A 22495-nucleotide genomic window follows, 5' to 3' on the forward strand; every position below is an offset into this window, starting at 1 on the left:
TTATAGGTTATACTTCTTCCCACTCCTTTTCGAGTGCCAAAAAATTTTGTTTGACCATGTTGTATGGTTCTTTGTTATCTGATGATTCTATGGGCTCGAAATACAACTAAACTAACTGTCGGACCAAAACAGACAAAACAACCGCTGGATCTTCCTCTTGGTCTTACAGCCGTACCAGAGAGTAAGGAACAGAAAACCCTTTGACTGGCAAACAATGGACTGATCCACACTTCTTCGTCTTCTTGGTTTTTATAGCAGTTGGCACAGCAACAATGTGCACTGTGTACTAGGGCTACAAGATATTGGCCAAAAATAAAATCCCGATTTTTTTCCTCTAAAAACTCGATTTTCGATTTAGATTTTTGGGTAAAACTACAAAAGACAACAGAAGTCGGCATGTCGTTTTCGTGTGCAGACCCCAATGCAACACACTGCTCCCACTGCGGCGTGTGATGATGTTTGAGGAGCTGAAACAAGTCGGTTGTGCTGCTGTCTTTAACTGATACGCCTTCAGGCTGAATTCACAGCGAGGAATGGTTTGGTCTTCATCAGAAACTTCGAAGCCGTACCAATTCCACGCAACCGACTTGCTCTTGCTATTTTTAGCCACAAAAACTTCCCAGTCTCCTTAGCAAATGTCATTTTTGTAATAGTGTGTGGAGACCAAAGACTGTGGAGACTGTGCTCACCGTTAGGAGGAGGAGCCTATGGTAGCCTGGAGGAGGAGGAGGAGCCTACGGTAGCCCGAAGGCACAAGAAAGGTGAAACTTGGTTTGACCAGTACTTTTGGGTCAAACACGGTATTCAAGATCTCTCTGACAGGACATTTTAGAGATACTATGACAGAATAATGTTGCTAAATGACCCACATTTTTACTTTTAAATTCATTTTTGCTTCAGTTGGACCATAAGGGATTATCCAAAACAAGGAGCCTCTTTATATTGAAATAAATGTTGGAATGGCAATCAATTAAAGTTGGCTCTCTGACGAGACATTACTGTGTTTTGACCCTTATCAATGAAACTTTGATTATCGGAATTATCTGAACGATGCCATTTTTTTCAATATTGGGCTGTTAATTATCGGCGCCGACAGTTATTGTGCATCCCTAGTTCTAACTGTGAGAATGATGAGCAGAAAACAGGAGCCCAGAGATTATCGCACCCCTTCGGTACCAAGTAAATACTCACTCTGATCCAGCAGCCATATCTGAGTAGGACGTTTCAGGTGTAGTGACTCCCAGCGCGATTACTATGCTCATGACGTCCAGCACAGCGACGCGTGGGAGGGGGGGAAGAGGGGGGAGGAGGAGGGGGAGGGGGAGGGGAGGGACAGGTTGGGACGGGGGGGAGGAGGAGAGGCGAGGAAAGGAATCACAGGGTCCCGACTACAGCAACAGACCGCTCCAGGGGTGGGGCGCCGCGGAGCCGTAGGCCACGGCTCACGGTCATGGGGGACCTGAGGGAGAGAACGGAGACGCCGTCGGTCAGTACGCAGCCATGACACAGCAAAACAACCTGCTACACAAGTCAGCAGGTCATGTGACCGCATGGAAAAACACCTGCTCTGCAGTAGGCGCTGTGTCTTTAAGAGATCCACTCTGACATTTTGGACTGATGCCTCTGACAGCTGATATTCTGTGTTGACATACAGCTCTTGAGGAAATACAGAGATCGCTACAAATGTCCAGAGCTGAACTTCACTGAATATGTAATCTAGAGGAAGAGGAAAGGTCAGAGGTCGTACAAAACAAAACCAAGCAACAACATTTTTGCTTCAGGAGTGACACAAAGTCAAGAACAGCAATGCAAAAGAATGCAAGAAAACTGTGACCAAGAATTCTAATTTTTTTCCACCAAATATTAATATTATATTTGTGATCAAGTCTGTATTCATTTATTAGTGGTGCCATCACAGCAAGGAATTCACTATCATACAAATATCTATATAGACATTATAATTTAGCTCTAATGGTATCTATAACTTCACTAAATTAAGTTCAGATACTCTGTAAATGTTTCTATAACAGAAAGGTTTTACACATCTAAGAGGACAGAGAAAGATATGAGACAAAACTAGACTTATTGCCCAAATATCACAAATTCACAGTAAAATGATTCAGAACTTGCTTTTTTTTTTATTCTGAAAACAGTGTACACAACAGCAGTATCTAGGGTCCAATGTTAGTGAACTTTTTGTTCTTTCTGGATAAGTAGGTCAGAAAACCACTTACCACAGATCAGCTTTTATTACGAAGATCAAATCGTTTTATTTATTAGTTAGAATACACACAACGATAAACCTTAGCCTTGTTATTTACTGTTTGTGTAACTTAATATAGATTAGAGGGAAGTGAGGTTGGTCACTCTAGCTATTTTGATTAATATTTTAATCTCTTTCCACAGTTTTGAGTGAGTTAGTTTCTGGATTTATTACCCCATGGTGTTATTTTAAATGCCAAAGGAAAGCTATCAAGCAATATTTAGGCCCTGAGTATGTTATGTCCATTTTAAATAATATTTTACCATTATAAAGTGTAAGCAAACTGAAAAAAAGCTATATATCACATTGGAAATACTGGGCCTAAAGCCAGAAATAACAAAAAAAAAAAAGAATTGAGTGATTTTTCCATGTACATTTCAGGTTTTATGCCTTGTAGCAGTGTATCTACAAATCATCATTACAACAAAATAAACACTATTTTATGACGCAAGAAACGCGAGAGTAAAAGTGCTACTGTGAGCCACAGCAGACTGTTCAAATAAGCCAACAGGCATAAAAGAAAAGGATGTGGAAATGGACACGCAAATGGAATGCAGTGGTTGGAGATGGCAGCCATCTTGGTTGAACACTGACAGAGTGTTGTCAAGTCTACGTAATGTTACATAGAAACCGTGTGTATACATGGCTAATGAGGAACCAAATTTGCTGACTCATGTTGACAATGGAGGCCTTTATGAGACGGAGCGCCATTGTTTTAAGTGATACCTCCACCCGAACATGGTGAGATCAGCCTGTCTCAGACCCACACAGGTTTCAGGCATGAAGAGGGGGGAGAGGGGTGCTTTTCAAAGAGCACAAAAACAACCAGGGGGCCTTTACAGCTGCGTTTACATTGAGCCTTCCTTTAGGATGCATTAATAAAGGGAACCAGCAGGAGGCACCTTCCTCCCAGACCCCGCCTGGAGGGGTGAGTCATCCAGCATGAGGCTCAGCCCTCCTGTCATGTGATCACACTCTGCTGAAACACTGACCCACACTCCTCCTCCAACCCCCCCATCCCCCCTTCACTCACACACACTCTCTCTCTCTTCCTCCCTGTCCTCGCTCTCGCTCAGTCGCTCAAACCCAGACGCAGAGCTCGAGGCTGGGCTGCTGAAACAGGAACAGGCCCTTCTATACTCGTTCACACGCTGAGGGAGAGGATTTGGCTTAGAGCAAGGTCATCCCTCGGGCAAACACATACAAATACGACACCTCACCCACAAGCACGCTGATCAGATTCACCGCAGGACAGGTCCGAAAAGACAACACACTGTTCCACTGTTACTGTACGGTCACAGAATTAAGTCATTTACCAGTGGAGACCAGCCCAGTGAATTAATAGCAACAGGATGCATGACATTTCTGTAGCGCTCCCCTGGCTACAGAGAATGCAGTCCTCGCTCTCCAGCACCAAGGCAACCACAGTAAGGCTGGGGACTTCCAATAATGTCAAGGTCAGTTCAGCGGACCACGTCCAGCTGGATACACCGTTAGGTAGCAACAATAAATGTCAGCTTGCCTTTAGTTATAAACAAGGCTGGGCAATACGACAACATTTATCACAATATCATTTTATCACGAGAAATATCATCATGATCGAGATGTTGTCTTTCATCTCTACGGTTTAATTTATTTACATTCTCAGCTGAAACCCAAACAAATCAGTCAGCTTTTGTCTTCTTGTGCTTTTTATGGTATAAGTTACTTTCATCTGGTTGTGTCTTTAATAATCTTCTCAATTTTATGCCGTTTCTGTCTAACTGCATTTTAGTTTGTTTCTCTTTTTGTACCTTTACATTTGTTTTACGTCTCGTGTTGTCGCTTGCATGTTTCATTTAGTCTTGTTTTATGCCACATCTTTCACAAACTTGTCACCTGTCTGTCACGTTACGGCTTTAGTCTTTAACGTCCATTTACACCTTTCAAGGCGTGTTTGTTGTTGCATCTTTTACAAATAATCTCAAACCCCAAATCACCGTCTTCCTTGTTCAACTTGGCTCAAGACCATGAATAATTCTACAAACTTCAAAGTGAAAATGTCCTTCTTCATGATTATCATCAAGATCGCCAAATTAAGAAAAAGCCTTAATCATGATGAAATATTTGAGCCCAGCCCCAGTTGCAAACACCGCAGTTACTCAAATGTGCAGGGATGTACTTAGGCAGGGAGAAAACGCTCGTCAGGGGATTTTGGTTACAGAAAAAGATTGACATGAAATTGCAACATATTTAGACATGACTTCATGGACTGGTGCCCCATCCAGATGCTTTTCACAAACCACACACCGTTTATTATCCTCATGGATGATCCCCAGCTCACAAAAATAGCCACCTCGCTCCTACCTAACTCACAAAGGGAGTCACTATTTGGGCCTCTTCCAAAAGAACCAGACGGTGGACTGGGGAGGTAAATTCCATACGAAGAAGGAAAGCCTTTCTTTACCGCCTGCTCCCTCCCTCCTCCCCCTCCCTCCCCCGCAGCCTCCCACTCTTCCTTGATCGTTCCTCTGGCCATGAATACCAGACTCAAATTACCAGCAGGCTCAACAAAGTCTTTTCACTTCCATTACAACAGAGGCCATTTTGGAGACAAGTCCAAGGGGGGAGGCCCGTACACACAAAATGAACAGCAAAGGAAACTCGCTCTGGAACTCTACCACTCATATTTCACATACATAACTCTCTCCTATCTCCCTTTTTTTTTTATTTTAAACAATGTTCGACATTTATATGTACAGACAGGCACACTTTGTCCTACCATACAATAAGCTATTTAATCCTCCTTTATTATCTGAAAGTGTATCTGAGGTTATGTAGTCATGGTTTTCGTGAGAGAAGCACAAGAAAAAAAAAAAAAGTATATAGATCAAACCATGAGAGTAAACGCACAGCAGCTGAAAAGCATGAACACACAAAATGCCACACCTCTGGTCTGGGCAGCACTCAGCACAGCAAGTTAGCGTTAAATAACACACTGAGGAAACAAAAATAGAAACACAAACATATGCAGACAAAAGGGCCTATAGCAAGGGCTTATTCTGCACCACTCAGACTGCTTTAAATGCTTTATTGATTTACAACTTCAATTGCCACGACTAAAATGAGGCCAAGGTAAAAACACATCTCTACAGAGAAACCTAATTCAAACACATGGTGAAACATTAAACAAATGACTGTCGAGAATGCGACAATTCTTGGGCGCCTAACCAAAAGCAGCCACACAGACGACTAGAAGCTGCAGATTAAAAAAAGCCTTAAGAAAATTTGGATTTTCCAAATAACAGACTACAATAACGTCTTATGAATTAACACGTGTGAGCCAAAACGACTGAGTGACTCAGCTGTTGTTTGCGTTGTGTGGTGTCTGTACCGTTTACTCTCTACCACAATAACTTGTATTGGTTTACTGCAGTTTATTAACAACAAATGAGTGATGAGTGTGTCTGTAGGTTAACAATGAAGCCCATCACATAACATCACCTGTCCTTGTTAGTGGACCATAGAGCCGAAGAACTGATACTTAAACATTTAAGCATGTGACAACAGTGAAACTAGCGATGAAAAGATAAATATTTAAATATTTACGCCAGGTCATTATTAGCTCAAACGGCTTGTGTGACAGTTACAAATAGTCACCACAGTCAGTACAGAAAAACATCTAACATGCAATATGTTTTAAAAGGGATCAGTGCAATGTAAAGCTTGTGTGTATCTGGTGGGTTTCTGCTTGTTTTATTCCTGCTTTTATCTGTATGTTTTGTACTAGATGTTATGTATGATGTACAGGTTGGATGGCACTTTTAAATCTTGTACTTGTTACAATGACAATAAAGATATTCTTTTCTATTCAAATCCAGTGCTTGGCTACTGCAGTAGATTCTTAAAACATGTACTTTTTTTTTTTCCTTTTTAACTGGGATAACGGTACAGTATGTTAATGTGAAGAATAGATTTTGGGAGTTTTTGTATCTAGGTGTGAGAACCCTTAAGTACAAAACCAAACAGCACAGAAATTAATTTAAAACAACTTAGTGGTATGGCCGAGCCATCGATCAGACCTTAACCCAATCAAGAACACCTCCGTTTAGTCACGGCCCCTATGCAACTCGACCAGGCCTGAGCAGAGTAAGAGGGAAATTCCAACAACATGACATATGAGCTCATACCGGCTTATCCACTGCTAAAGGTGTCTTAACACCTTGCGGTTTGATTTGTACTGTATATTAAAACGGCAACAATTGACAGATTAAACTAACCAAGGGAAAAAGGCATTTATGTGGTTAGTGATGAATCAGTTCTGTGTTTTTGCAACAGAACGTGACAAACTTGCTGTTGGGTGACATAAAAATTCCTCCAAGGACATCACTTTGGGCAGTAGGAGATTACCAGGAGATCTTTTTGTCTTAATAGAGTAAATGATTATTCAAGGAAACAACTGGCAGATTAACCAATCATGAAAATAATCATTACTTGCAGCCCTAATGGGTTCCCCCCCCCCGCTTCCTGAACTGCAGAGTAAATTACAATTTGGTGACAAAAAGTTACGACACAGCAAAACTTGAAAACATCCAAGTAAATCCACTTATCTACTGTCGACAGACGTGTTCATGTACTACCTGCTGACAGCAATTTATCAAAATCTTTAAAAAATATGAAAGTTTTTAAAAAAAATGGACAAATGGGAGAGCTAAGTTACAGGATGCAAGTAAAAGTCAGAGCAAAAACAAAGACAAGAACAGACAGGCATCATTAACAACTTCAAATGGATATAAATCACCCAAACACACTTTCATAATAAAACTGAATAAATGGCTTTTTTTTTTTAAACTTTCAAGGCATCTCTACTGGAAAATAAAACAGAAACAAAAGCATTACTGACATGGTTGGGTTGGGCTGACTACAGCATCACAGGACAGATTTAGGCACAGATATATACAGTCATGGAGAAAATTATTAGACCACCCCTTGTTTTCTTCAGTTTCTTTTTCATTTTAATGCTTGGTACAACTAAAGGTACATTTATTTGGGCAAATACAATGATAACAACAATAATAGCTCATAGTAGTTTAATTTCAGCGCTGATATCTAGTCATTTAACACGTTTTCTTGATAATAACCAAAATCACTTCAGTCCTTACATCAATATCTAGAGCATTGTACTGACAAAAACAGTGCTTTTCATGTTTTCTTTTCTGTCTGTTTTAGTCACATGATACACACAGGAGTTAGTACTGGATTGCATAACCATTGTTTTTGATGACTTTTGATGCCGTAATAATTTTTTCTACGACTGCATATCATGTGCTTAGCACTTTCTTCAGATTTTGACTAGTATACAAAGTACAAACAACCACCAGATCATTATGAAAACACTCACTAATACTCAAGTTGGTGTTAAGCATTAGCCAGTTTGGTGGAACAAACAAAAGTACTCTTGAATGCAGCAGGTAACATAAGAAGCGCCCATGGTTTTAAGCACTATAATAATACTAACGCACAGCACCTAAAGCTTAAGAAATAATAACTCAGCTTGGATTTCTCTGTCGCTTTGAAGAAAAAAAGATACTGCACAAGTGTTCCTGTAATTTAGGAAATAAGCATTTTAAAAGTGTCTATTATTCATGAAACTGTGCAGCTGTTTTCTACTCATTGTAATAATATACTTTCACAGTTATGCAAGTTGAGTTCAAATGAATGAGTATAAACTAAGACCTGCACTCAAAGGCATCATTCCCAAAAACTGTTTTTTTTTTTTTTTGTTTGTTTGTTTGTTTGTTTTTTAAAGAAGCATTTCAAGATTTTAAAAGACCTACCAACATGAGAGGAAAACACATCATTAATAACATATTTAAAATAAGCATATATTATGACATAGAAGTACAAGCCTGTTAACTCTGAATAAATGCATTAATTTGGTCTCATTAAACATTTATGGCACATGTTTTCAGTAACACATGCATTAAAAATAAACTGATTCAACTCAATGTATTACTTTACCAAGTATTCTTATAATACTAGGACAATAATACAATATGAGTAAGGTCATTTCTGCATTTCTTGTATATTACTGCCTAATTTCTCCATGCATGTATATGAAATGGATGTTTTTATACAAATATTCCTCTGAATGTCAATATTATTTCTGTAGGCTTTAAACAGCTGTTAAAATGCTAAACACAAAGCTTTTGGAAGCAGCAAAACTAAACGCTTGGTGTTCAGACCTTTTTTACATATGGCTTCAGAGACTCCACTATGTGTTATACATGCATGAAAATACATACACAATTTGGGTCTGAACAGCATGTCCGCGCTCACACAGCGTCCACCTGTGCCTCGCCAAACCTCCACAACACATCCAGTCCAGTGAGATTACACCAGCCCCCACAGTCAGCCCCCGCACACATGCTTTTCTGTACAAGACAGGATATGAATATATGTGCCATTCTCCAGCACTGCGCAGGTCGAGCTGCACTCTGAGCTACAGCAGGAGGAAATTGAAGATGAAGAACGGGAAGATCAATAGGACCTGGCTTTAAGACAAACGGGATATGTGGCCAGGGAGAGAGCAGGGCTCATTGTGGATCTGATTTCACACTCACCCAAACACATTTATAATATCTCAGAGATGAACACACACACACACCAGTCATGATGTCTGAAAACTAACTAGGCTTGAGTCTCATTCAGAATTTTTTTATACTTCTGGTAGAGGATACTGACACCTTAGCTTCAATACCAGTTCCTGAAAGATCCCCTTTTCAGTACAATTTTCCTTTTTAATATGCTAGATACATAGTAGGTTATATTATGCATTACAGTACAATTATTACTGCTTCCTTGGAATTTTCAGGACTCAAAATGTGTTTCATTACATAAAAATATAAACCTTGACCACAACTATAACATATTTTGTTGGAACAGTATCTCTAATAGAAACATTCAGATGATGTGTACACATGCTGCATGCACTGTCACTGACGACATTCACAATTATGTACTGAAATTTCGCATTAGATGACAAGACTTGTTTTTAGATTTGATAGTACCTGAGCCATTCAGTCAGTGCCATCACAGCATTAAAACAAGTAAGGCAATATACAGCCCTAAAAGTAAGATTTTTTTATGCTAAATGAAAAGCATTTTTGCTTACTCAGTTTCACACTGTGGCATCAGAAATGCATAGTGCACAGTAGTGTAGACGTAGCCTTATGCCTGGGTGCCTGTAAGCATGTTGTTAATTGCTTTATAAATCCTAACATTATTCAAAATGGTTCCCATTGTCATGGTGACATAATGAATTTGCCCTAAACAAGGAGGCAAATACAAGAAGTGGCAAGTATCCGCTCAGCTATTCTAACTGTACTCCTAACGCTAATTTTTCTAAAAATATGGGATGTGGTGTAGACTTCATGAAACTCCCTCAGTCAGGCTATGTAAAAAACGATTATATGATGCAATATTCAGCTGCTTAGAACACAATGTCTCACTACGGCAGCACAATAATGAGCTTCAACCACAATTACAAAGCACCAGAGCTGCTTGACATAGATATAGCTTCTGCACGACTGCCTGAAAAACATTCTGCAGCAAGTTGTGAGCAGACTGAGACATCCATCCATCAGGCAGCTGCAAACAAACATACATGACGAAGCACTCATCGCATCGCTCGACTTGGGGTGGGAACAAAATGACATAAAAGGAAATTATACAAACATCTGGTGTCACAATAACAAATGTATACTATATTTCAAAAGGCCGGTGGACGGGTTAGATGGTCACTGGATAATGCTTCAACTCTAGCAGTGATGTGGCTGTTGTCATGCTGAGCGGTCAAGCGTCCTGGGAGCGCAGTGTGGCTCGCCATTAACACAACAATGTCCAGCTGCCTGAATGGACCGGGACCAGACCGGGGATGAGAGACACACAATAGAGAACAAAGGCCAAGTGGGTGCTATAAGCGGGATGGGGGGAGTGAGAGAGAGAGAGCGGTCGACAGCAGGGCCAGCATGACACAAAATCAATCATCTGTTTTAGGGCAAACAAGCCAGCCGCTGTCTGTCGAAGCTCAGTAATCTACAAGAGGAAAAAGGAGACTACCTTTTTTGCAGGATTCATCCTGCATACAGAATTATGAGGTGGTCACCATCAAGTTTTCTTCCAGCTCTTCACAAAACTAATGGGTGTCCACATGGAAAACACTGTTTTCTGACAAACATTTGACTTCTTACTTTCTGTTGTCTGTAACTACACATGCTACGGTGCTGTAAGTTTCTACCAAAACAAGAATCATCATTAGTTCCTTCCTCCTTAAACTGTACAGATAAGAAAATTATAAGTAAATCGGCAACATTAACTTTCACTTATATATCCATTGTACGTGAGTGACTGTCAAAGACATCATTATTAGAAATCTAAAAATATGCTGCTTGTCAGAGGCTTAAGTCGGTTGAAGAAACAGCCAAACTGATCAGGTCTGGGCCAAGAAAAACCATGTTCTATTACATGCCTTTATCTACAAAGTGTGAAAATGCTGCTCTCTGCACAATAAATAACAGTGACCTCTATTGTACATATCACACATGAGCAAACTTGTAAGATACAAGCATAACAACAAACATTAACCTAAAATCTGTTGTGTAATCATTATGTTTTAGAGCTTTACAGTAAAGGACACTCAGTCCTCACAGTAGCAGAATTCCCTGTAAGCCATGTCTAGTCCCAAATGTGGGGAGGGATGTTTTCCAAGTAGTAGTCTCACAGAAGCATCAAGCCCAAAAAAGCCATCTTGTTGTTAGATAAGCTCACGCTCTGGCATAACATAAACCAGAGACACCCTCTGTCTCACACCACGTGATCTCACTGCATGACAAACACATTTACATGACATTTCCATTTCCTCCTTTGGCCGACAGTTCTCATCCAGTGCGACATGAGGGTTTGCCCTGGCTCCACCTCACAGCAAACACTGAACAGCTCAACACACACATGCACAACTAGCCAATGTTAGATTACAAGGTGTCACTCAGAAGAGAGGGGAAAACACACACACACACACTTGGCAGCCATTTTGAGTTGCAACGGGGCTTCAACTGTCCCACTCTGACTGTTTCAAGATCAGGAAAATAATACCAAGAATTCTGGGAAAGTGTGAGAGAGCCTTAAATAAGCCTTTTTACCAAAAGAAGAAAATCAGCCCCTCTTCACTGTTGCCAACAGGAACCATTTTCTCAAGGTGACAAACCAAGGCCCTTTATGAAGAGGAAAAACCTGGCCCCTGCCATTCCTTTCTCTTTTTAGTTTTTAGCACCGCTCATGTGCATTACAAAACAGGGCAGCTGTAAGCGCACTGGGGTCGAGTGGCTCGACTTTGATGCAAGAGCTTTTCCTGGCTGTTTTTCTTCTTCTCTGCTCCTTATTTGCTCTGCCTGACAACACCCTTTGAGCAAACACTCTTCAAAGTTTGCTTGGAGATTTTGCAATCTTGTTTTCACCTGACACAAAGCATTTCGGGCAGCACTTTAAGTGGCCAGGCTTTTGTTATCTTTAGTATTTTAACTTCCGAAAGAAAGACATACATATGAGAGGAAAGGGTGGGAAAGGAAACAGAGTGAGGTTAATATAGTAAAGCCTAAAATGGCTGCCTAAGTTCAAAAGGTGCAGAGACAGAAACTCTGAAGATTGGTGAGCTTTTTTTTTACTGCTACACACAGTCAGGTATCATAAGAGTGGCACAGGCAGCCTGAGTGTGAGAGAAAGAAGAGGAAATGAAGGACAAAACGTAAGGGTGCAATAAAATGAGAGAGAGAGAGAGAGAGAGAGAGAGAGAGAGAGAGAGAGAGAGAGAGAGAGAGAGAGCGCAAGCGAGAGAGAGGCGATTACGTAGACTGCCTGCCTCACCCCCCTTTCAGCCTTGTTTTTCCCCCCACTCTCCTCCTCCTTCTCCATTATTCTCCCAAGAAGCATTGCTTCTTAGTACAAAACAGAATTAACCAGCACAACCCTCTGCAACGCCGCTCCCCCCCAGCACCGGGGAAACGCTGCGCCCCATTGGAGCAGCTCCAGATTTCCTGCACCAATTGGAAGGCTTCGATGAGGCAGGCGTCAGAGCGACTTGTTTTTAACCCTGTTGTGCAAGACGGCACAGCCACACAACTCCCAGCAGCTGCAGAGGAGATGCTTCAGAGACTAAAGCACAGCAACTGCTGCTGGATCTGTTCATATTCAAACTCATGGTAGAGAGAACTGTAAGTCAGCCTCTCATACCCCAGTAGATTTCATTTAAAAAAAAATAGTAACCCAGTTAATATTTTTCACTTTTTACACAACAATAAGCTATAGAAATCCTCAGATAATCAGTGATACAGAAGAACCATCCGCTAACAGCTAAATGTAGTCTAGTAAAACAACATTTTATGAAGCTGAGTGAATTTAATCTGTTTTCAGACAGGTATAGATCCACAAGACCATCTTTGTTGACTTCCCCACATAGACACACCACACATGAAATCTTATTAACATATCAATAGCTACACCTGCCCTCCATGTAATGATACAGAGTGCCATCAGCATGCAAATGGAAAGCTAAAAGGACACCCCTACCCCACCCCCAATTCCTCGCAGCAGCAGCAGTCCCTGATCTCACTGCCTCTTCTCCAACCGTCTGCACCAAGACAGAATCCTGTCTTCTTTTGGAAAAGGGCCAGATTTACTCCCTCTTGTACAACACACACACACAAATGGCGCGGTTTGGCATAAATCCTGATCTAGAACTTACCACTCTGAAATATTGCATTAGGTAACAGACATTTCCTGGTTGGTAGCCCCTCTGTGAATGAGAGAGAAAGACTATTTCCTCAGTAAACAGAAAACTGGGCCAAGCTAACCTTGCATGTCTGCACATTCCTCAGATCTCCAAAGTTTTAGAGGCCCATATTGGGAAAGATGGGGGCCATATCCTGCTGACACACACATAAGTACAGTGTTGTTCCCAAAGATAGTAATCGTTGTTTTACTGTTCACACAACCAGCAAATGAATTTATCTGTAAAACATAACCCGAGGCTGCTTAAGAGGCCTGGAAAACCAACATTGTGGGGTGATTCACAACAGCAACAAGCGGCCAGGCGGTACATTCTTAGCTTTCCCAGAACAGCAGGTTGAGTTAAGAGGGAAAGCTATTGTGTTGCTTTTGCCTGCGTCCCAAATTCTCTTTATGCATTTCTTCTTCAGCTGGGTATAGGTCTTTGTTTCTAGCTAGTGAGTGCTGTTGTTTGTTCAAGATAACAAGGAGGGCCAGGTCAAGGAGGGGGGTTGCTGTGGGGTGGGGGCTCATGTTTCCTATGGTTCTGAGTGGCCAGGTTTGCATGCAGCAGCCCACACAGTCTATTAAAAGATGTGAAACATATTCAGAGAATGTCAGTCTCAACCAATGAAAACAGAGGCTCAGCACACTGCAATCTGGCTTCCAACAGGCTTCGAGATCAATCCAAATACTTGGCTCGGACTGAACACCCCCCAGCAGGGCACGGGTGTAATCTTTGTACTCATGAAGCAAGGTCAACAACCGCTCAGGAAAAACAGAGTCACTTCAATCCCCATGTACATTTTCCAATCTTTAATCGATCCGATTGTTTTTGATAACTGAGTTTACCTAGAATTTTATTTGATGACTGTGCAGAGATCGACTGCTGTAGATGGGGTGGCTATATAATGGTATCTAGTACTGATTCTGTATTCTGTGCTAATATTAACATCATGTGGCATTTACTCTTTAACACATGAGTAAATGTTTAGATTGTATGGAAGTCGAGCAGACAGAGATAAATATGGGAGAAGTGGCTGAACCAGCTGAATTATGACACGTCAGACAAAAAATATCCAAACAGAAAGGTTGTCACACATCCGGCAGCGTGATAATTGACCTAAACATGTCGGAGAGTGCACTAAACAGTGTCCTTTCTGTGTGCTGCCTGGCTGCTGTGTCCACACACTGCTGTGGACTACGGACTCCACACTAGGCTGGTCTACGTGGTGCAGCTGAGCGGAGCAGAGCTACTCAGGCGACGGCAGGGGCAGCCATTTGTACTCGCAAAAACGTGGGGTCCTAATAAATTCTAAACCTCCCGAGGAATATTACTTAACGACAGCAAAGGCACATTTTAATCACTCAGCAAATGTTTAGGCTCGCCTGTCAAGTGTTTGGCTTGTGCTCAAACCGCATGTTTTTTTTTTTTTTTAACTGAAACTGAAAATGACTGCAAAAATGTCATGGCCTACATCAATCTAGAGCGTCCCAGCACAAGTGGAGATGAAGATTTACAATTATATTACACCCAAAAGAAAAGTGATAGTGACCAAAACTGCGCAGTGTATTTGCAGACATGACACCAAGTTGGTTCAAACTTGTGATTGCTCCATCCTAGCGCAACAATGCTGCTCACTCTTACACGTTGAAATAAAAAATGGAGGCTAAAAAAGGAAACAAGAGCTCCCCTCTAAAATACCACCCATTTCTCTTAACCGCCACCGAGGCTGGGGGTTGGTAGGTGGGGGAGGTGAAGAACAGCAAGTCACTAGCCAAGAGATCTGGTTTTCTGATTTCTAAATCCACACACACACGCACACACAAAATACAGGAAAAACACAAACGAGCGTTCAGCTTGATTCACACGCCTCAATGAAGTTAGGAATGTTGCCAAAGACGAATGCATTTACATGATGTAGGCAAACGCCATCGCGCAGGCACCATATTTTTTAAAAAAGTCACCACATTCATGTCAGTATCCACTGCAATAACTACTTGAGCTGAAACATACGTATTCAGTTGTCAGATATCCAGGGGCTGAAATCGGTGTGTTGTGAAGTTGTGGTTCAAAATAAGGACAATCAACTGGAAAACATCCAAAAAGTTAGCTAAATGGCTAGTCCAGCATTTGTTGCCTTTGGCTTTGCCTGCTAACGTTTACTAGCACAGCAGCTGGTTGCTTAGCTAATATGAGTCGCCAATAATGGCCAAATTGCAGTGTACTTTAAATAACTTTGGATAAATTCGACGTTTTAGGGCCAACGTATCAACACTTAACACGTTACTGTCAAAAGCAGACGCAACAATTTGTTTTTTTGGTCCTAAACATAAAAAGCTGAACATTACATTACCTTATGTAATTGAGAACTCACTAAAATGTTGAATCACATGCGATGCAGGCCAATACTATTCTTGTTTTTATTAAATTCATGGTTGGACAACGACAACGACCAAACTCTATATGATAAGCTAACTTAAGGGTGTTGTTTTGACTGTAAGGTTAGTGGACATTAAGCCTCTGCGGCAGCGCATTATCGAAACTTGCTCAACAAACCAGGATTTATTTAATAATATCGACACCCAACTGTAGCCTAACACGGACAGGGCAAACACAATTCCCCTGTTAATTAGTTATCTTCATTATGTTGCCTATGTGTAACAGGTTTACTACTGGTATATAATAACACTGATCTGAAAACACTATTTGGACCAAGACTACACGAGTAAAAACTCCTGGAAACTTGAGGGATGGTGTTTTGAGCATGAGAGGCATTGTAGCTTCATATAATCATCATAACATTAGCAGCTATAAAAACTAGTACCGTGGAGAATGCCCGAAGTAACAAGCTAGCAATCAAAAACAACACGAGGAGCTGACCAAAAAACCATGGAAGAGCAATCCAGACACAGCCAAGAGCAGCCCTGCAAGGCAGCCAATATGGGGAGCTTTTAGCCCAGTCAGGCAACCACAGTGAGAGTGGAAACATAGAGAGGAAACCCAGCGTGTTCTAATAAACTAAAAGTGTACGCTAAGTAGTTAGCTAGCTATATTGGTTAGCTTCATAGCTATGGTAGGTCGACTGAAAACATGATTAGTTGGTGTCTGTTGTATTTATGTTACTACCTCCACATATGTAGCATAATACTCCCAAATAACCTAGATTTCGAGTACTTACCTAAAGAGGCATTCCAAACTCGTACAAACGAGGCAAAACCATGTACAGTGGAAAGCCTTCAGAGTATCCCAACATCAAATCCAACCAGACCAGTAGGCCTGAGTGACGGCCTCGGAGTCTCCTGTATCCTTTGCCCTTAAAAGTAGCTCCCTCTCCAAGGGTAAGAAACAAACTTCTCAGTGTCTCCCACGCATTGGCGGAAAGTTAAATTCCCTGTCCTGTGCAGGTGAAGTGCATCCATTGAGTGTCTATGAGAGATCCCCGGTGAATAAATCCATTTATTTCAGTGTATTTTATATTTACAGTCGGTATTTATAATGGGGTATATGCTGCTGTATGTGATACAGGGCTCTGATTCTGTCTCGGGTCCTTACATTCGCAGAGGCGCCCATCCCCCTCCTCACCGGCATCGACCGCGGGTCCCAGCGAAACTGACACACAACCACGCCACGGGGTTTCCCTGGCGACCGTGCAGGGGCTCACTCCTTGGGCGGCCCTTCCTGCGTTACACCGCCTCTCGCAGACAATTGGACGTGAATATGTCAATCATGGTGCACGCCGGCTGTGCGAGCAACTTATTGGCCAATTAAAGCGTCGATTGTTTTTTTTCACGCTGCTTACGCACTAAAGAGGCGGGACCAGCTTTGAGGAGGGGTGCGAAAATTCAGTTCCATTATGATCTGTGTAAACTGGTGGCGTCCACGAAGGAGACCTGAGCACAGTGGATGGATTCGGGAGACAATTTGACAGCCCCAACAAAGGACCTGTACCTTGAAAATTTCGGGAAATGCTCGTTATTAAATTCTAAATGCCGTGGAATTAATTTGAATCCGTTAGTGGGATTTTTGTTGCTTTTGAGGGGTATATTCATCTATCTACAGAGGAAGGAGCATTCATACCAGTACAGAGTAGCAAGCGTTAACAACACGGGGTCTCTGGGGCCCAGTTCCAGGGACAGCAGAGGCAGGGTTAGCCCACTGGGTCAGCCCCACCTACCGGTATGTCAGATGAATGGAGGAGGAGGTGTCGCTTTGGTAGCATCTGGTAAGGGGGTCTGACTCCAGAAGGAAACATGTTTCTCATCATCCCAAAACAATTAGAATTATAATAATAAAAAAAGTGCTTTGTTAAAAAAAAAAAAATTCCAACCCCTTATATCACTTTTATATTTATTGGAGCTGCTTCACCAATAATATCATCTGGGAAAAAAATGTGGATGCTCCCCCACAAGTTTTTAACCACAAATAAGGTTAAGGAGGTATCTTACAAATTATACACAAGTATTACCCAGCTAATCAGTTCAAAAAGGGCATTAATATTAACTGCTTTTTGTAGCTGGCATTCAGAAACAGTTCCTTTCTTTTTTTTATTTTGTTGCTGTTCTACCATAACACTATCCTCAGCTGATTTATCATTGATCATTTCACCAAAGAAAATGTTTTTGTTTTTTATAATTATGCTGAAAGAGAAGGAAAATTTTTTTTTTTTTCTCTAATAAATTTGTTTTTGGCTGAATGTTTTATTCATGAAAGTACACTTCTAAAGAAAATCCCTTGCTTTGTTGTTTTCCAAAAAGAAATGGAACTTTAAGCTCATTACCAGTTCGACAAATGAAAAGCCTATTGAAACATTAGATTTCTGTGACATCTACAACCTTTTTATGTAGTGTACATTACCCCTGGCACATCTGTTATCTCATGTTCCTTTTATATACTTGTACACTGTTTGTATTTCAACTCTTTTGTCATTTAAATAAACTGGGAAAAAAAAAAAAACTCTGGTAAGGGGGTTGGACAGGGAAAATGACCGGTGCTCTTGGGTTGCATCTACTTATTCCTGGTCCCTCCTACTTCAGTTCCCGCTGCTGAAATCAGTCTCCTACCCACAATTACTGCAGAAAAAACTACCCGACACCATGAAAATGCCTCTCTCAGCTCAAGAGTCAATTATTCCTGGGAGTTGAACCACAGAAGGTGACTTTTCCAGCCTGTAGAATTTACAAGAAAATACACGGAGGCTGTTGAATCCCACAGAGTCTGAAGTCAAAAAAGAAATAAGCACAAACCGGTGGTGGACTGTTATTTAACTCAAGTATCCATTTTCATAACGCACTACGACATTTCCACACAAATAGACACTCGTATGTAGCCATTGGTTTCCTGTCTTGTCATGAGACTCATGAGACGACATTGGATTGGCTGTGGTGATAAATGCCAACGTCATTTGTTGCAGAGGTCTGACGAGACGAGAGAGAGATTAGACAGCAAAATAATAAAATTATAACACTGCAGCTGTTTCTGATGGGGGGACCGTGTGTAAAAAAAAAAAAAAACAACACAAAGTTGAATCACACATTATGTTTGCCTTATGCTTAGTCTCATATATTTGGATTCTGGAAACATCTACAGAAATAAGACAAAGGAATATTAAAGCCATAGACTCAGTACTCTGTTGTTGCTGATTTTTGCATGTTTACTGAAATTTTTTTTTTTTTAATATATCTATGTATATATACAAATATGTGCTCATGAACATAAGGCCTTATGTACTTGGAAAATGTGGAATCAGCTGTAAAAAGCATCTTATTAACAGTAAATACACGGACTTCTTATACAGAGATCACATTTATCAGAAGAACAGATCAAAATGAAACTACAGCATGGAATACTAAAAGGATATTTAATAACGATATAATGAGGAGAATATTAAAACGTCATGGTTTAAGTGTTGCAGTGCATGCTCAGCTCTATTCTATCTGTTGGCATGAATTATTTTACATAATTCTCATTTTCTCTGCGTCTTCTTACATGTAAAGCATTTCCTCAGTTTGAAATTACCCTCCTTACAATAATGTGAAATTTTTTTTTTTTTTTTATTAAATATCCCCTGGTTCTTTCACTGATCCATTTGCATTCACATACATCTCCCACAATGCACCTGGATACCCCCAAATAATACTGTTACCAATGTAATTAACGTCTATAGCTATTTTATGTAACACAAGAACAGATAATGTTGAAGCAATAAAACTATGATGTCACTTCTTCTCAGTGTTTTAAGCTGATTTGTGCCTAATGTTATGTATAATAGACTCTGCCCTCCTACAAATGTTCTTTCCAAACAGACACAATTACACTGTTTTACCCATATTTCCTCTAATACACTGTATTAGTATAAAACCAAAGCATCATCTTTAGTAAAGGTGTGGGTTTGTTTTTTTTTTTACATGTTTTAAATAAATATTCAACCTTTGTCATCTCTTTGGAGGTAAATGACTGTGTTCTTTTGGGTTCCCAGTAGTCGGAGTCTTCGCTGCTGCAGTCAAAGCCAATGCAGCACTCGTCATGTAGAGGAATGTGTGAATGATAGGATTCAGCTTCGACAGCAGCAGCAAAGCTCTGGGTGTGAGCTCCGACAGATCCACAGTCATCACTGGAGGTGAAAAGAAAAATGTGTTTGATTTCCCCAGACACTCCGAATATCTGACATTCCACCGTCACCTGAAGTGTGTTTTCCTTCATATAAATAAGACAAGTTTTACTATGAAGTGACACGGAAAAAGCACAAATTAGATTCAAATTAGCCTCAAATCAGCTGAAACAGTTTATTTAAAGACCCACCTGTTCTCAGCTGCATTTGAATAGAGTTTGTATTCATCAGTTCAGATCTGCACTGTTTATATGAAGCTTAAAGTTTTTATCTGTTTTATCTATATATCTTTTTTTATTTTTATTTATTTATTTATTTTTCAGAAGTTTGGTTTAATATGTTCTTGTACTGAAATGTGCTGTGGATTTAAATTAGAGCAGGTCGGCTCCAACTACCCAAACCTGAGACTTATCTACAGACCAAACAGAAGAATTTATCAAGATTTCTTTTTTTTTTTTTTTTTTTTTTGTCAAACAGATGAAAAAAAGTTGATTTTTTACCAAAACATGTAAAAAAAAATAAAATTTTAATGTCTGAAAAAAAAAAAACCAAATCTTTATCATTTCAGTACACGGTATAAATCTAATCCGACTATTAATAGAGAAGTATTTATAGACTTCTTTTTTTTGTCAGACAGATGAAAAAAAGTTTATTTTTTACCGAAACACATCAAGATAAAAAAAAGTTGTTTTTTTAATCTGTGACAAAAAAATAAATAAATGTTTAGAATTTCAGTGAACAGTATGAATCTAATTGGACTATTAACAGAGAAGTATTTATAGATTTCTTCTCTTTTTTTTTGTCAGACAATTGAAAAAAAGTTCATTTTTCTACCAAAACACATCAAGATAAAAAAAAAGTGTTTTTTTTTTATTTTTTTTTTATCTGTGACAAAAAATAAATCTTTATAATTTCAGTAAACAGTATGAATCTAATCTGACAATTAACAGACAAGGATTTATAAAGATAGCTTTTTTTTTTTTGTCAAACAGATGAAAAAAAGTTGATTTTTTACCAAAACATGTAAAAAAAAATAAAATTTTAATGTCTGAAAAAAAAAAAAACAAATCTTTATCATTTCAGTACACGGTATAAATCTAATCCGACTATTAATAGAGAAGTATTTATAGACTTCTTTTTTTTGTCAGACAGATGAAAAAAAGTTTATTTTTTACCGAAACACATCAAGATAAAAAAAAGTTGTTTTTTTAATCTGTGACAAAAAAATAAATAAATGTTTAGAATTTCAGTGAACAGTATGAATCTAATTGGACTATTAACAGAGAAGTATTTATAGATTTCTTCTCTTTTTTTTTGTCAGACAATTGAAAAAAAGTTCATTTTTCTACCAAAACACATCAAGATAAAAAAAAAGTGTTTTTTTTTTATTTTTTTTTTATCTGTGACAAAAAATAAATCTTTATAATTTCAGTAAACAGTATGAATCTAATCTGACAATTAACAGACAAGGATTTATAAAGATAGCTTTTTTTTTTTGTCAAACAGATGAAAAAAAGTTGATTTTTTACCAAAACATGTAAAAAAAAATAAAATTTTAATGTCTGAAAAAAAAAAAACAAATCTTTATCATTTCAGTACACGGTATAAATCTAATCCGACTATTAATAGAGAAGTATTTATAGACTTCTTTTTTTTGTCAGACAGATGAAAAAAAGTTTATTTTTTACCGAAACACATCAAGATAAAAAAAAGTTGTTTTTTTAATCTGTGACAAAAAAATAAATAAATGTTTAGAATTTCAGTGAACAGTATGAATCTAATTGGACTATTAACAGAGAAGTATTTATAGATTTCTTCTCTTTTTTTTTGTCAGACAATTGAAAAAAAGTTCATTTTTCTACCAAAACACATCAAGATAAAAAAAAAGTGTTTTTTTTTTATTTTTTTTTTATCTGTGACAAAAAATAAATCTTTATAATTTCAGTAAACAGTATGAATCTAATCTGACAATTAACAGACAAGGATTTATAAAGATAGCTTTTTTTTTTTGTCAAACAGATGAAAAAAAGTTGATTTCTTACCGAAACACATCAAGGTAAAAAAAAAAAAATCAACTTAATTTTTTTATCTGTCTGACAAAAAGGAAAAATAAATCTTTCTAATTCCAGTACACAGTATGAACCTAATCAGACTATAAACACAGAAGTATCTGTTCAGTCATTAAATAATATCACTTTAGTTTAGAGTTATCAAACTGCCAGGAGGTAAAATTCGGTAGCAGAAGGATGGTGAAACAATGACACAGATCAGGAGGATTCACAGTAAAAACCATCCTGTCCTTTTTCCTGCATCTCCTAAATAAGTTGAAGGGATGCACACAAATCCATTCTTAAACCACGTCATGAGCTGAATGACAAAGGGACACTTGCCCACTTTCCCAGCCTCTCTGCCGCTGTAGGTAGTGGCCATATTTTACAAAGCTGCCATTGTTACTGCGGTGAAAAAAGCAGTGTCATATGGCAGGCCAGCCCACACCACACACTGCAACATGGCTGACCCCTCCCCCACACTACTCTGCCCGCCCCAGCCTCAGCAATTCATCTGCATAGTGTCTCCGCTTGTATGAGAGGAGGAAAAAAACAGCCAGAGTTCAAGTCTTTTTCTGACTTAATCGGAGGCAGTTAAGGGTTTCCAAAAATACGCACGTGTAACACAGAAGGCATCGAAAGAACAGGAATACACACACTCCCACAATCCATGTGTGACGCTGCTGTTTTTAGGATTTAACAAACTGATCAGATCTGAAAAAGAAGCTGGGAGTGGCTCCTCATGACCACAAATATTAAGAACAAGACAGATT

At 39.4% G+C, this 22495-nt stretch overlaps 1 protein-coding gene across 4 annotated transcripts in view; it reads right to left on the reverse strand.

Annotated features, from left to right (window-relative positions):
• Positions 1-16676, reverse strand: part of setd5 (SET domain containing 5) — a 49368-nt gene extending 32692 nt beyond the window's left edge. For 3 of the 4 annotated variants that reach the window (XM_030133741.1, XM_030133739.1, XM_030133738.1), the window contains exons 1-2: positions 16246-16676; positions 1192-1459 (exon numbers count right to left, since the gene is read on the reverse strand). In XM_030133741.1, the coding sequence (XP_029989601.1) occupies positions 1192-1262 (71 nt within the window). In that variant the 5' untranslated portion in view covers positions 1263-1459; positions 16246-16676. The remainder of the gene's footprint in view (positions 1-1191; positions 1460-16245) is intronic. The other variant, XM_030133740.1, reaches the window with a different exon arrangement.
• Positions 16677-22495: the final 5819 nt, after the last annotated feature.

Source organism: Sphaeramia orbicularis, chromosome 5 (assembly GCF_902148855.1).
Source record: "Sphaeramia orbicularis chromosome 5, fSphaOr1.1, whole genome shotgun sequence".
In the NCBI taxonomy this organism is placed as follows: domain Eukaryota; kingdom Metazoa; phylum Chordata; class Actinopteri; order Kurtiformes; family Apogonidae; genus Sphaeramia; species Sphaeramia orbicularis.